The following is a 16,353-nucleotide window of genomic DNA, read 5'->3' as shown; positions in this document are numbered from 1 at the left end:
CGAATATTTCGAGGGGGATTAATAAAACTGGCCCGCCGGGCTAGCAAACCCCCATTCTCCAGCATCGATGAAGACAAAGACCGAGGCTGGATGAGCAGGTTTGTCCGGATCAGGACGTCCGACCTGATTCCGGCTGATTGCATGCCATTTCCGGAGAGGTGGAACCTCAAACGTAAGTATTTTCTCACTGTTCATCTTTTAGAGTGTGTTTTCCTCAACTTCTTCCTGAAACCCCCTTTTCTTGTGCAGCGGTGACCCAAACTCCAGCTGCCATCAAGGATCTGGCCGGCTGGGTAAACAAGATAGTGGCCCAGCGGCCATATTCGGAGCGAAACTGGAAGGAAATCTCCAAAGGTCGGTGGGAGGCGAAAAACCATGGTAAGCCTTCTTTTTGACCGGTAGCGCACCAAGTTAACGCATTTTTTCTTGTATATCGGGAATGCATCATAACCCTCGTGTTTTGCAGGCTTGCCCAAGGACGCGGAGATGAGGTCTTCAATACTATGCCCCCTTAAACTGTTTACCCTGGAATCCGGATAACAATTGAATTTATATGGGGTTTTAAGGATCCGTGAACTAAAAGATACAAAAGGTTTGGATTGAGGAAAATAAAAGATAAAGACTCAACAATTGCTGTTAAAGTAAATAATCGCAGAATATAATATTGCTTAGAACAATTGTGCTTGATAGCGTACAAGAATTGAGAGAGATGGTACTGTAGTCTAATGGTTTCCGATCCCCTCTTTATGGGGTCTTCTCCCTTTTTATACATTCTGATTAAGGGTAAAAATAAGGTAGGTAAATTAATTACATCGTGGATCCCTGTAATTACGCCTTAATGGCCTGAAGTGGTTGAGAAAATCACGTTTGGGCGAGATATCCGGCGACGCTTGGTTATCCGTTACGAGTCCGGCTTCCGACCTTGTGTGTTTCTCCATCCGGTGGTGACTCATATCGAGCTCTGCAACGGTCTCGAAATGACTCGACCTCGGTCGTTGACGTGGCCGTCGTTCTACCTTGCATCCAGGTCGGGTTCGATGGCCCCGACTTGCCCCGGACCGGACCCAACCCGGTCGGGCTCAAGCAAAAAGGGTATCACCCAATACACCAGGATCAAAGAGAGAAATAATTCCTTAGCTGCTGCTGATGTTGCTGATTCATCCAAATCTTGTTCCGTGCCTGAAATTGGTCGTCAGCAGCAGAATTAGCAAGAAAAATTCAGAGAAAATGTATCTGATTTTTCAGGTTCACTGTACGCTGATTATCTCAATTACCCTTATGATCACATAACTGATAGCAACACGATCGCTAATGTTAGTGCAACTACAACAGATTTTAGTAGCTGGGCTGATTTTATTCAGCCTGTCAATAACTTTCAGAGCTCGAATGGGGAGATTATTGAAGTGGGAAACAAAGAAGAGGAGATAGGAGAGGCAAGTAATACTGATGTATTAGAAGATATAGAGTCCAATATTGATTTCCAGTTTCTTGATGAAATTGGATCGTGTTACTATTCGTCATTTGAGATAGCTGAAGAGCTATCATCAGAGACAATGGAACATGGGATGGTTTATGGGGAAGAAACATCAGTGGTAAGTGAGGCAATGAGGAGGATGAATTACGAGAGGACGTTTTCGGCTTCCCTTTATGCCTTTAATGGGATTACAGAATGTTTAAAATTGAAGATGAAATCTGGTGGAGTAACGCAATGGGAAAAGTCTGAGCAATTATCCACACTCTGAAATGCATGCAAGGAGAAGGAGAAAAGTGAAGAATGCAATGTTGAAATGACCGAGAAGAAGGATGAAGAAGCAGTGACATTTTCGTCGATGGAGAGTACTTATGAGAGTGAATTGTCCCTATGGAGCTCTATTGATCTCCCACCAATATGCTTTGTTACTTGAAAACATTGGCCAGAAATGTTGTGTAACCCCTCCTTTTATTTCTATTACTAGAAGTTGGTCTCAGCATAGCAATATATTTAGAAAAGTTGATATATGACTAACCAGGACTATGAGTTTCAGCTGTTATGATAAACAAGAAACATGTGATATGCTGCTGAAAACAAGAGTTCAAACAAGCTCTTTTAAGACAATTTGGATATAAAGGGATTGTTATTTTTCAATGATGGGAATTGGGAAATATAAAAATTGAATCCTTTTGGCATCCATAGCTAACAAATTCCTGCTAGGATTTTCATTTTTCTAGATTCCGCGGATGATCTCCAGCAAGATCTCTCTGATTTGATGAGCTTCAATTAGCCCACCGCGAACCACCTGAAATAATACATAGAAAGATAAAACAAATTGTTTATATGTTCTTATACTGCACCACACAGATGAAGTAAACAAATGCTACTAAAAAAGTTAACTTTTTTAACAATATGTTTTCCTACCTCCACAGATGAAGTAACAAGAAGTGTTCCTTTTGAGGCAGTGACACTGGTGTCATTGAGATCAAATCCAAGAACATTCATTGCCTCCATCAGTTTAGTAAATCCACCTCTTTTCTTCTGGCAAACTATCTTTATCCAAAGGTTACTTGTACCAATCTGAACCACTTCAACTTCAGGCTATTTTAAAATTGTTTTAATGTCTAGTAGTAGTAGATTAGGAAACCAAACTTCAACTGAAGCAACAAAGATTGTAACTTTGGTTTATACATAAAGTTACCTACCTCTGCAGCATCAATAATCTCTTCATTTTTTGTCTCCAATTCCTCTATATGAGGTGCCTTCATTTCTAGAAGCTGCTCAGTTAGGTTGCTCACATTTGTTTGTAGCTCTCTAATGTAAGTGATGGCATCAGTAATTATGGCTTCTTTGGTCATCTGTAATCAGACAAGAATTTAAAGATTTTAGAAAGTGGTTAAAAATCCATTCTTTAGAAAATTGTCACTTGAAAATGAAGAATGAAGGGTTCTGATTCATTGCATTTGTAATATTTGGGACCAATGAGCGCAATGCAAGAAGCCTTTCATTAAGTTTTTGACGCCTCTTTCTCTCAGGAATAAGGTTCTTGGATTTGTGTTCTTTAACTTCACCCTCAATTTGTTTCATTCTATCTACTTTACTATCTTCAGATATGTGTGAATCATCGAATGGAGTGTTGAGGAATTCCATTTTCTCAAACTTAATTAACATTTAATGCAAGCCAGAGAGAATTGATATAGGGTAAGTTAAAATGGATTCCTAAATAAGAAAGGAAATCTAAAGACTAATGTTGAGTGCAGCTTATAGAAGAGGCACTGTACTGGCTTTTGTTGTAGGCAGGCAATAGGTTTATATAGGTGCTTCTCACAAAAGAAACATTTCTTGGTAGTGGGGATCTTCTTGTTGCAGTTTGTTGGGACAATTCCTAATTGATCACAATGTACCTTGGGTGTTTCTAAAGGACTCATTTTTGGCATGAGAGAGAGAGAGCGAGAGAGAGAGGGAGGGAGGGAGGGAGAGAGGAGGGGGGGGGGGGGGTTCAGGCACTAGAACGATTTGAAGTTTTGGAGAAAACTTATTTTGTGCCTCACACAACTGATACTAGTTGTGTGAAACCTCCTTTTTGTCTCACAACTTTGTGGTCCCAGAATTTTATGGACCCAAATGTGTAAGATATGGGTCCACAAATGTGTGAGATAAAAAAAATACTCACACAACTAATATCTTATTGTGTGAGGCACACCATAAAATCACTCGAAGTTTTGGAAGGGTGGCAATGTTGGAGACTATTTTGTGGTTGTTACTAGTATTAGTGGCGTTAGAAAGTACAAATGAGTGACCAGAGATGCTTGAAGCAGGAAATTTTAGTTCTCTTTTCACTTTTTCACTGACAAGAATAATATTTTTAAGTACAAGCTGATTTTGTAAAGCATTAGGAAGAGTATATGATATTCCAAACATGTATCCTGTACTTTAACCAGTCAAAGTACAATTGAAGTATCTTTCAACTTCACTTTCTATTTCCAGAATATTTACATGACACGTTCCACTTGGGTAATCAAGGTTGGTCATTAAAGTAAATGAGGGATTTTTAGCCCTCATTATCATTCATTTTCCTTAAAATTTCAGCTTTTGCTCCAAATGTACTAAATCCAACTTTCCCACTTTCAATTCTTTTCACCAGCTAAAATATGGTGTGTTACCCCAAAGAGACCAACTTCACTACATTAAATGGTACATACTTTTGCATCAGTTAATTCCCAAAAAAAAAAAAAGAAGAGGAAAAGATATCCTCAGGATGTCGAACAATAATCAGGAAAAAGAGAAGCAACTAGTAAATTCTACAAGGGTCAAAGAGAGACTGCTCATCTTGCAAAATGGAATCTTTAGTTCAATCCATAAGTGGAAAGTGTAGGTAACTGAAACTCCATAGACACTGACAATGTTAAGAAGAAACATGTCACAAAAGAAAAGTAGCTAGAACTCCTAGCGAATCAACAAAAAGAGTTGCTAGGCACCTCTGACTAAGCAGGGTGGAATTTGTTAACAGAGAAATGCAGTAACTGAGCTGGTATACCAATTATATACAAGCACGAGCTTTTCTAGAAAACATCGATAGTCTTCCAAGTTAGCTCCTTATTTCGTAGATTTCAGAGGACTCGAAGCTGAGCAAGAAAAGCAGCACAGAGATCCAAGAAGAGGAATTGTGGACCCTGAACCCTCTGAAGGTCAAGCAGGTACTTCTCCTCTCTAGTTTTGTAAAGCTGCAACCAAAGGAACTCGAATATCAATAACATTCCAAAAATCATAGAAGATGTAGTCAAGAATATAGACTCAAGAAAAGCTGATCCAAATGATAGAATTGACTATTCTACCAGTACATGTTACCTTCCTCTAGCATAGGTATAGGATAACAATGCACGCCAAGTCTTCAGGAAAATGTGAAGAAATCACCTACTAACATTTTTTTCATCTAGTTCTTAATCTTCAGATTACATAAGGACCAAATATTATTCATTCCAATGTTGAAGATCAACCTAAAAAGCCATTCTTCTGAGTTACCAATCCACCGCCAAATAACAAAGAGAGGAAAATCCAGCAAAAGACCAGCAACTGGAGTTACCGGATCATAAAAATCGATATTGTATGATATTTATAGTCTGTTTGGCCAAGCTTATAAAATCAGCTTATTTTGAAATGTGTTTTTCTCAAAAGTGTTTTTCAAAAAAGTACTTTCGGTGAGAAACAATTTGTATTTGGCTAATTAATTTGAAAAGCACTTTTGAGCAGCACTTAGTGTTTGACCAAGCTTTTAAAAAGTACTTCTAAGTATATTTTTCTCAAAAGTACTTTTCAGAAAAGTAATTCGGGGAAGAAGTTACTTTTTTTTGCTTCTCAAAAACTGCTTCCGCTTCTACTCAAAGGCACTTTTTCTTCCTTCTAAAAGCTTGGTCAAACACCTTAACTTGGGTAAATAAGCACTTTTGGCCCCAAAAAAAAAAACAAATTTGGCCAAAAAGAAGCTTGGCCAAACAAGCTATTAATCTATTTCTATGCATAGTTGTATCTAAAAAACATTGTCAAGCACCAAGCAAAAGCAAGCTAGAAATGTAGGATCCATACAGATCAATAGTTCCTGAAATCCCTGACCCTCCATTTGATAAAACAGATGTAGATATACACTTAAAAACGCAATAGCATTTACGATACAGGCATTAAATAAGTGAGACTTCCACCAATCATGTGCAACATATTTCATCATTGCAAGTACAGACTTCTCTCTCACCCAATTCTTCGTTGATGTCATTGACATTGACAATTCTACTATAACATTCTTTTTTTTTTTCGTGATAAACATGCTTTTAAACATTATCTTAAGGCTAAAGCATCATTAATGTACTCCTGTATAAATAAAAATTCACAGAAACTGGATGTATGATCTATGAAAAGTTTGATTACCTGAACTTCAAACTTGACCACATTTGTTAATTTAGTGACCCCATCATTCTCAGTAATGGTTGAATCATCTCCGAAGAACTGACTCCCGTGCATAGAATTAATACCCATGCCTTCATGATGACCTGGTACGCTAGGAATCCATCGGCATTTCATGTTATACTGACCAATCTTTTTCCAACACACGTTTAGTTCTTGCAGAGCTTTCAGAACTTCAGTCATTATCTCACGTGGATGTGCTCGAGACTGCAGCAAAACCAAAACGACAATTATCTATAGCATACTGTTGAACAGAATAAAGGCCTAAATTGACTAGAAAGTTTAAACAAAGAACCCATTCAGTTAGCAGAGGCTATATGTGCATGATAGTGCATAATTATCAATGGAATTAACAAGATGTCCTAAAGCTTATCAGAACCTTGATTAAATTTCCATCATGAAAATAAGAACCAAGCTCTTTAATATAAGTCTTTCCCTCCCTTCACGGGTTAACATAACATCCTTTTGCTCCTTTTTTAATTTAATCAATAAGTATGAATGTACAATGATTTACTTATTCAAAAAAAAAAAGGAGAGAAAAGTCCACTTATGTGCATGAGAAAACGAACCAACCTGGAGTCCAAGAGCCCATTTCCTTTCGATGGGAAACTGTCTCGCACCAGCTTGCTGATAATCCATTATTCCTGGGAACCGTTGCCCAACAGGGGAAGTAACAGCTTCATTTGAATTGTTTCGATTGTACCCATGTTCCTGTAAGGGCATTTTTTATATATCCAATTATACAGATATTTTACGGTAAAAAATCTGGACTAGAAAAATCAATCACAACTACATACCCCACTTGTTGATGGACTCATTAACCATAATAAAGATACAACATAATCGTGGAGAAGAAACTCATTACAAGATGGTGACTTCATTTTATAAAAGCAGTTAAAAAAGAAACTGTAGCTTTATTCAACGGGTACAAGCAAAGACGCACCACAGACTCCTGAAATTCAGCTCCCAGATAGCCAGTGGAAACACGATGGCGATTGTCTAGTAACAAATAATATGCGACAGTGCCCTGAAATATAACAAAAAAAATGAGGAAAACAGGCAGTCCAGGAAAAAAGAAAAGGTAGATGGTTGATAATGATGATGAACCTCATTTTGGACTCTATTGCGAAGTGATTCAATAAGGTTGCTCCTGTCAAATCCCATTTTAACCACCTCTTGAAGAATCTCTTCATCGATCTGCAATTAAATAATTCTCAAAAAGAAATTGACTAGGCGAGAATTTTGCTAGTATAAAAGCATGTTTGGACCTAAAAGTTCATACAAAAGGTTTCAAGTCTTGAATTCACTGCAAAAAGGCCCCAGATATCATACAAGTAGATTTTGAGTGAATGTGAAAAGAAAAGCATTTGAAAAAAAAATTAAAGAGGATGCAGTCATGCACCAACACATCACATGCATGTCAATGAATACAGCAATTTCCTAATTATATTTAGTTGCAAAATTTCTACTAATATTTGTCGGGTGTATTTCGCAGAGTGGACCTGGAGTAAAACTACAAAAGAGAAACTAGAGTGGGACTTTGTTGCAAGCAAAAGGGTGAAGGAAGTCATAAACTAAAAAGTTGGATGAAAGAACAAGGATATTCTGATGATCTGACCAACATGTAATGAGAGTATCTAGCGCAAGAAGCATGGTAGAGACAGCACGACAAATGTGATCTTTTCTTAAGATATGCAACTGTGTGCTTGTCCCAAGGGAGGAACTTGCTGATCACTTGTTTTAAAGTCTTTATTCAGAACTTTAAATCATGTATCTTTTTACCTAAAGTAGATTTGTGTGGCTTTAATAACAGGAACTTCCAAAGCAATTGTAAACTTTCCCAATTTTCAGGTCCTTACAACATTTTGCAAAACTATACAAACTGAGATAAAAATTATATGAGGAATTCTGATCATTCTTTTCACCTTTTCACTCTTTTTCCTGGGAGCAGGGGAGGGGGGCGGACAGTACATATAGGATAAACAAATAGGCTCAACCATTTACAATGGCAACCAAGATTTAAGAAAAAGGAGAAATTTTTTTAAGCTGATTCTATAGCTAACTGAGCAGTAATTTAAAGCAATTCTCAGAGTTTCCATCACATAATGGTCAAGTCAAGAAAGGAGCTCTCCGTTTGATGAACAGAATACTTCCATTTATGTGAGATAAGTAAAGAAGTGAAATCTGGGAAAAATTATTGAGTCTATTCCACCGCATATAACTTGCACCATATGAAACATAATTGCAGAAAAGACAAATCACCAATAAGTCAGATGTACGTTTGAACTAACCTTCTTGGCTTGTTGCATTGTATCTGGTGGAGGTACGGCCAAATAACGTGGCAGATGAGCTTGGAACCAAGGGTGCAAGCGAATCTCAGGAATAGTCATTCGCTTCATTGGGTCTACTATAAGCATCCTTGGAATCAAATCCCTTGCACCAGCTGATAAATGGCTGGGCAGAGTATATATTCCGCCCTAAAGACAAATTGGTATACAGTTAAACAATCATCTGCAATCAGTTCATACAGAAAAAACTCTTATCGTATAATTCATGTGCCATCAGTTTTCTTGCTCGCTAGCGCACCCCTACCCAATAGGCTAGAGCACCGCCATATCAAGGCGGAAGCTGCAGGTTTGAGCCCCGTCAGCACCGATGGATTCAATAAATATATCAACTCATCTCTGCATTTCTGTGAAAGGGACAGGGGGAATAATTTCATTCCAGTGGAGGATCTTGCTTTTTGCTTTTTCAATGGTATTTCTCATACTAGTCCAAGTTTTAAAAAAAAAAAGTGAGATTGGGACCCGTTGGCGCTGAACAATCTTGTTTTTTAAACATGGGAACGCTTGGAATGGCAGAACTGGAAAACAATTAAGTCACCAACATAGTTAGATGGATAAATCAGCAACATATTCAAGCTTCATCAACAAAAAGTGGAGCTACACGAGAATATCTGACTTATCATGTATGTAATATTAAAAGTTAGGATATGGGGCCAAATTTGGTTGTCAATTTAGGCCCACCAAAATAATAGAATGCCCACATGAAATGGAATTTGCGACAACCATATCGCAAATATGGAAACACAATAATTCAAGCCAAGGGGCAGCTCAATCAGTACAGGATAAAATCAAATTAAGAATCAACATTAACAAACTGGATTTCAAATATATTGAAATACACCTTTATTTTCTTAAAAAGGTTGGGAATGTTTTCATCGTCAAATGGAAGGGTGCCACAGAGAAGAGCATAAAGAATAACGCCACAGCTCCATACATCTACCTCAGGGCCAGCATATAATTTTCCTGATATAACCTACAGAAAAAAAAATGTAATGGCCACAAGAAGCACTTTTTTGAAGAAATAATGCTGACAGGTGACAAAATGCAGCACACGCTCTAGGTATTGAGCTGAACTACAATGATAAAAATTCAATCAGTAAAGGGCTGAACCAAAAAAAGTAAATGCTATTAACTCCTATCAGAAGCTTCAGTACCTCTGGGGCAGCATAATTCGGGCTTCCACAACTTGTCTTCAGAAAATGACCATCACGCATGATATTGCTCAAACCAAAATCTGCTATCTTCACATTCCATTTGGAATCCAGCAGGAGGTTTTCGGGCTTAAGGTCCCTATGAACCACCATGTTTCTATGGCAGTATTCAACACCAGAAATTATCTGCTTTTTAGAAGAATTAGAATACTATCACTACTTAAAAATAGTTAAACAGCATGATAAAACTCAGTAAAGGAAGTGGGACATCCACCTGCTGAAAAAAATTACGAGCTTCATCCTCCTGCAATCTGCCCTTCTCAACAATGTAATCAAACAGCTCGCCAGATTTCACATACTCCATCACAACATATATATCTGAAGGTGTCTCTATTACCTCATAAAGCCGTATAATATGAGGATGCATGAACAATCTTAATATTTTGATTTCCCTTCGCACTGCAAAATGTCAGCAATATAAACTCTTTAAATAGTCCAGACATCCACAAACAGTATAAAATTGATAATTGCAACCCAGAACCAAGAAGAAGTAATCGTCAATCATTGAGAACAAAATCATTCTCCAACAAGGTAAAACCCATAGGGAACTAGTCTAATCAAAATGCAAGCGCCTAGAGATTTGAGATCTAAAGTTTGAATATGGAGTTTCTTGCAACCTTTGTGTCAGAAAGAATAAAAGGTTTTCTTCATAACAGGGAAAAAGAATTTTAATCACGAAGAGCGAACATTTTTCTTCCTTTCGTTAAGTTTAAGTGGAAGAAAAGTTCAATCCCATAAAAAATCAAGTGACAGTGTAATTAATAAATTTTATGGGTTACCGAAAAGACATAACAGAAAAAGAAAAAAGAAAAAGAAAGCTAAAGGAGGAGGAATGATAAAGCAACAAACATGCCGAATAGTAGGTTAAACATCAGTCTTCATCGACGATTGCTTCCATTACTGACCAAAAAGACACCAAATTCTCCTTTAGGTGCTTCAACTGAGATATAGGTAGAAGGAGCAGAGATTGAATTCCTTCAATGGTTCCTTATGAAAAACCAGTACGAATATAACCTACATATCCTATTGAACTATGAGCTAGAATTCCCTTTACTTTCGCTTGGGCCATGGAAGCCAGTGCTCCTACGATCATAGATGTAATGCCATAGAAAAAGAAGATTTGTTGAAATATAGCTATTTAAGAACCATAAATAGAAAAATGTGAAATATTAGCAGAAATAGATATTTTAGGTGCAGCAGAAGAGGATGCTATAAACAGGGTGTCTGAACCCATGTAGCAACTGATTAAGTACGTTATGTGTCCAATGCACGGAGAACTGACTTTGGTCCCCCAATCTTACTGACTCATTGCAACCTTCCGGCTGCCAAATGACCTAAAAGGCTAGTCACCACTACCATTGGTCTAGGAAGTAAGCCCCACAACCCAAAGCAGAGAAGGAGAAAAAGAACTTGCTACAAAACCAGCTAACATATTCCTGCATATGAGAACACAGTAATAGAGAAGGTGATAGTCAAAATAGGAATTGTTTTGGCTATAGTGCCAAAATCAGCTATATATTTCGCACAGGTTTGTCGTAATTCTAAAACTTTGGTGAATGCATCTTTTATCATAATAAAGATACAAGTTGCCCCCCAACCCCCAACCCAAAAAAAAACCACCACCTTTTGCTTCTTTTTTTTCCTTCTAAAATTAAAGGGAAAAAAGGAGAGACATTGCCCATATCCTTTGGATAGTGAGGGAAAGATTGACTGCATTTCCCTGTTTTCCTCTACCTTTTTCTTCCATGTCCATGTTCCTGATTTTTCGGCGATTAAGAATCTTGACAGCAACTTTGTGCCCGGTTCGGGTATGCTCAGCTATTTTAACTTTGCCAAACGATCCAATGCCAAGAGTTTTCCCGAGCTTATAGTTCCGTAAAAATGAGTCCACACTGCTGCTGCTTTGGACTGTTGATCCATCCATTTTCCTATCAACATAAGAAATTTTGAGGTGAATCAGAAATTCATCAACTGGAAAGGGCACACAAAACAATGCCAAAAGGTACCTTCCAGTAATGACCCAAAAAAGAATTTAAAATTGATAGTAGTTAATAAATTTGCAATAATTTTCGAAATGGAATTTTCCTTTGACGCCAGGATAATTTGGAAAGCACAACGCACAACTGCCAAGCTCATCTATTAAAGTTGCATATACTAGTAGTTGCAGAGAGCTTAATTGTTGAGTTGTCTCAAGCTGACAAGGTGATAGTAAGGAATCAAAACATAACTTCCACTTAAAACAACATGTATGCCTTCCGTGATAATTAAAAGAGGTAGAATTTCCGGATGGCCTAAAAGTACATAATAACACCTTCAAATAACAATATATTTTGATGAAGAAATTCTTTAGACATGAATAATGAGCAATTGGATTTAACTCCCCCTATGCTAAATTCTTTATGCCAAGCAGTTGGAAGATTTACAATACACAACTTGCCAACAAATACGAATCAACACCCTTTTTCACACGCAAGTGGAAAGAAAAGAATACCAACATATACATTGGACACAAACCCAAATGTTGATGGGAATAAAAATTCAAACCTAAGACATCTTGATCTTAGTACCTCCACCTTAACTTGTTAACCACTGGGCTAAAGCTTCATTTGGCCCCTTATGCTAAAATTGGCACATTTTATCACTCCAATTGGGAAAAATCAAAAGAGAAATTATCAAAATAGTACCAAAACCCTAAAGAAATGAAAAGGAGCTAACTTGTATAGCAAATTTTCTCCCACCGCCAACCCCCAATTAACCATATATGGCAAAAATTATCAACTCCATGACATCAAAACTAAATCTTGAAATTACCCAAATATGTTAGCTAAATATGTAACATACAAGTGGGGCATATTCTTGAAAACCCTAACAAACACAGATCTAAAAAAGACAGGAAGAAACAAAGAAAAATACATGCAGACCCACCTAGCAGAAGCTGAAACCTCAAGAAGCAGACTGAAGATGGCAAAATGGGAAATTAAGCAATTATCTTTAGCATTTATGGATGGAATTGGAAGACGGCATATGTAAGAGAGTGGCAGTGGCTTCCTGGATTACAGGGGAAGAAGTTGAGGTTAGTCGTGGGGTCGATGGTGTTGGGGGGGGGGGGTGTAAAGATGCCTGCAGAAGCTCAAGAATGGAGTCACTGGTTTCGATTCCGTTAATTTCCCCCCTCGCATTCACAGAACATTTTTTAGCCTTATAATAGTAGTACTATATAATTAATGACAATATTAATAAATTAGATTCTGTATTATATTTTTCTACATTATATTTTCTATTTTATGTTATATATTTTCATAAACCAAAAAGTTTTGGACAGCTTATACATGTTATATCTCATAAGTAGAGACGGAGACAGGATTTGAAGTTAATGGATTTGAAATTTTATTCATTCTAAGTTATTGCGTTCTAAATTAATAATTTGTACATATTTAATAAAGTTTTAAAGATAAATATAGAGTTTGACTAAAGCTATAGTTTCAGTCCGAAACTTTAGCTCCTCCCTTGCGCATAAGTATAAGAATACCGAATAATTTTATTTACCAAAATTTTGATATTTTCGGATATCTTTGTCTACTAAATACCTAATGTGTTTTATCAACTGAAGTTTGAATGTGAGACATCATAGTAGTATGATATACTTTAACTTTATTAAATTATGAATTACAATGATAAAAATTGTTGTCTTGACAGAATCAACCTTTGATCTTTTCCTTCCACGGAATCTGGCACAGATCAGTAGTGTGCCTTTTTTGGGCCAACGTGGTCCATATAAAACTGTGATGTGATGTTTTAAATTTATTTTGGTAAGAAATAGCAATAATTAAAACATACACCTACTTTTCGGGGCATTTGCATCTATACTCGTTTTTTGGGTCACGTTTTAACTTGTGCCCGCTTTGCAAAAAAAATTGCAAACGTACCCACTTTTTCGCGTAACTTCAGCATAAGGGGCTGAAGTAGCAAAGGCAATCACGCAAAACTTCAGCATTCTAGTAGACGGGCCTGAAGTAGCAAGTGTGCTGAAGTTTTTGTTTGTAATTGCTGAACTTAAGCATAGTAGTTGAGGTTTTGTTCTCTATTTGCTGAAGTTTTTGTTTGTAATTGCACTAAATAAGCTGAAGTTTTTTTGTCCTGGATTCATTACTTTTGTCATTAAGCTTTTTCAAAAACTTCAGTAGAAGATGCTGAAGTTATTTAGTTCATTTATAAAAACTTCAGCACTAAATAAGCTGAAGTTTTTTTTGTCCTGGATAAGCTTTTTCAAAAACTTTAGCAGAAGATGCTGAAGTTATTTAGTTCATTATAAAAAATTCAGCACTAAATAAGCTGAAATTTTTTTGTCCTTGATTCATTAGTTTTGTCATAAAGCTTGTTCAAAAACTTCAGCAGAAGATGCTAAAGTTATTTAGTTCATTTGTAAAAACTTTAGCACTAAATAAGCTGAAGTTTTTTTTGTCCTGGATTCATTAGTTTTGTTATAATCAGACTACTATAAAATAATCAGATTGCCAATAGTATCTAAATCATAAAATTTTGGAAACAAATAAACGTGAAAAGAACTGAATTATCATGAAAAGAATCACTAAGTGTGACCTTAAACTTCCCGTACGTGGAAATATTCACAAATTATTGTCTACTACCGCGCCGAGACCAATGCGCGACGCATCACAATACACCGTATAGGACCCCGAACCAGTAGGTAATACCAAACACTTGGGCTCTAGTCAAAGCTGTCATGAGCTTTTGAAAGCTCTCCTCACACTTCTCAGTCCACCTGAACGGAGCACCCTTCTGGGTCAACCTGGTCATAGGTGCTGCAATAGACGAGAAACCCTCTACAAATCGACGGTATTACGCCGCCAAACCAAGAAAACTCCAAATCTCTGTAGCCGAGGACGGTCTGGACCAACTCTGCACTGCTTCAATCTTCTTCTGATCAACCCTGATCCCCTCACTCGATACTACATGACCCAAAAATGCCACTGAATTTAACTAGCATTCACATTTCAAAATTTACATATAACTTCTTTTCCCTCAAAGTCTGAAGCACAGCCCTCAGGTGCTGCTCATGATCCTCCCGGCTCCGAGAGTACACCAAAATGTCGTCAATAAACACAATGACGAACGAGTCAAGATAGGACTGAAATACACTGTTCATCAAGTGCATGAATGTTGCTGAGGCGTTGGTCAACCTAAAAGACATCATAAGGAACTCGTAATGGCCATACCGAGTACTGAAAGCAGTCTTCGGGATATCTGGCTCCCGAATCTTCAACTAATGATAGCCTGAACGGAAGTCGATCTTAGAGAACACTCTAGCACCTTGAAACTGATCAAATAGGTCATCAATACGAGGCAATGGATACCTGTTCTTCACCGTAACCTTGTTCAATTGGCGATAATCAATACACATTTGTATTGAACCATCCTTCTTCTTTACAAATAAGATTGAAGCACCCCAAGGCGACACACTGGGCCGAATGAAATCTTATCAAGCAACTCTTGCAACTGTTCCTTTAATTCCTCAACTCTGATGGGGCCATACGGTAAGGTGGAATAGAAATGGGCTGAGTTCCCGGTAACAAATCAATACCAAAGTCAATATCCCTATCGGGTGGCATACTCGGAAGATCTGCCAGGAATACATCTGGATAATCCCTCGCTATCGGAACTGACTCGACGGAAGGAGTATCAACACTAATATCCCTCACATATTCCAGATACGCATCACACCCCTTCTCAACCATCCGTTGAGCCTTTAGAAATGAAAAAACCCTGCTAGGAACATAATCTAAGGTACCTCTCCACTCTAACCGTGGTAATCTTGGTATAGCCAGTGTTACCGTCTTGGCGTGACAATCAAGGATAGCATAATAGGGCAACAACCAGTCCATGCCCAAGATAACATCAGAATCCACCATACTGAGCAATAATAAATAGGCTCTAGTCTCAAAACCACTAAGAACAACCAAACACGAACGATACACACGGTCAACAATAATAGAATCTCCCACGGGTATAGATACATAGACAGGAGAACTCAAAGAATCACGGGATACACCCAAATACGGAGCAAAATAAGATGACACATAGGAATAAGTGGAGCCTGGATCAAATAAGACTGATGCATCTCTATGACAGACCGGAACAATACCTGTGATGACAGAGTCGGATACAACTGCCTCCGTCCTAGAAGGAAGAGCATAGTATCTGGCCAGGCCTCTCCCTCTAGGGCGTCCTCTACCTGCTCGACCTCCACCTATAGCTGGATGTGCAGGTGGGGTGGCAACGGGTGCGGCAACCATGGACTGAGAAGCCTGAGGACCCGGTGGAATACGCGGAGCCTGAGTAGCCTATGGAGGCGCACCCCTCTTGAGTTTGGGGCAATCCCTCACCACGTGACGAGTGTTACCAAACTCAATACAAGCTCTCGGAGGATGTGGCTGCTAGGGCTGGCTCGGGCCTGATCGGCTGGACTAACCGCTGAAAGCACACCGTGCAGGAGGCAATTCATAATAGGAACCTGAGGCCTAGGAGTGACCGGAATATCGTTGGAAGCTGGAAGTGCTGAATGAACAGGGCGACTCACATAGCCTCTACCATAACAAGCTTCAACCGGGGCACGAGTACCACTGTATGTGCTAGACTCTCGAGACCTATTGGCCTCCCTCTCCTCTCTCTCCCGAGTCAACATACCCTCCAATCTCCTGGCAATCCCCACTACCTGCTGGTATGCAATGTCCATCTCCAACTCTAGGGCCATGCTAAATCTGATACAGGGGTTGATCCCCTCGATAAATCGACGAACCCGCTCTCGAACAGTAGCAACCAAGGCTAGTGCATGCCTAGCCAAATCACTGAACCG

The 16,353-nt window shown here is 38.3% G+C and overlaps 2 protein-coding genes and 1 long non-coding RNA gene across 3 annotated transcripts in view; 1 reads left to right on the top strand and 2 right to left on the bottom strand.

Moving 5' to 3' along the window:
• LOC109220343 (ethylene-responsive transcription factor ERF003-like) overlaps positions 1 to 1,904 on the top strand; it is a 7,219-nt gene extending 5,315 nt beyond the window's left edge. Inside the window, exons 2-3 of the mRNA XM_019384807.1 lie at positions 1,246 to 1,592; positions 1,755 to 1,904. Of these exons, the coding sequence (XP_019240352.1) occupies positions 1,246 to 1,592; positions 1,755 to 1,904 (497 nt within the window). The remainder of the gene's footprint in view (positions 1 to 1,245; positions 1,593 to 1,754) is intronic.
• LOC109223004 lies at positions 2,052 to 2,628 on the bottom strand. The gene is made up of 2 exons (XR_002067497.1): positions 2,396 to 2,628; positions 2,052 to 2,276 (listed from the first exon to the last, which is right to left on the bottom strand). It is a non-coding gene; the product is annotated as an uncharacterized LOC109223004 (long non-coding RNA).
• Positions 4,267 to 12,668, bottom strand: LOC109211511 (SNF1-related protein kinase catalytic subunit alpha KIN10-like). Its single transcript, XM_019375049.1, has 11 exons — positions 12,408 to 12,668; positions 11,217 to 11,410; positions 9,697 to 9,881; positions 9,426 to 9,608; positions 9,113 to 9,244; positions 8,218 to 8,403; positions 7,034 to 7,123; positions 6,870 to 6,953; positions 6,500 to 6,637; positions 5,891 to 6,133; positions 4,267 to 4,695 (listed from the first exon to the last, which is right to left on the bottom strand). The coding sequence occupies exons 2-11, from the start codon at positions 11,404 to 11,406 to the stop codon at positions 4,582 to 4,584; spliced, it is 1,545 nt and encodes a 514-aa protein (XP_019230594.1). The 5' UTR covers positions 11,407 to 11,410; positions 12,408 to 12,668; the 3' UTR covers positions 4,267 to 4,581.

The sequence above is a fragment of the Nicotiana attenuata genome, chromosome 2 (assembly GCF_001879085.1).
Source record: "Nicotiana attenuata strain UT chromosome 2, NIATTr2, whole genome shotgun sequence".
In the NCBI taxonomy this organism is placed as follows: domain Eukaryota; kingdom Viridiplantae; phylum Streptophyta; class Magnoliopsida; order Solanales; family Solanaceae; genus Nicotiana; species Nicotiana attenuata.
This window is presented reverse-complemented; position numbering and strand designations above follow the sequence as displayed.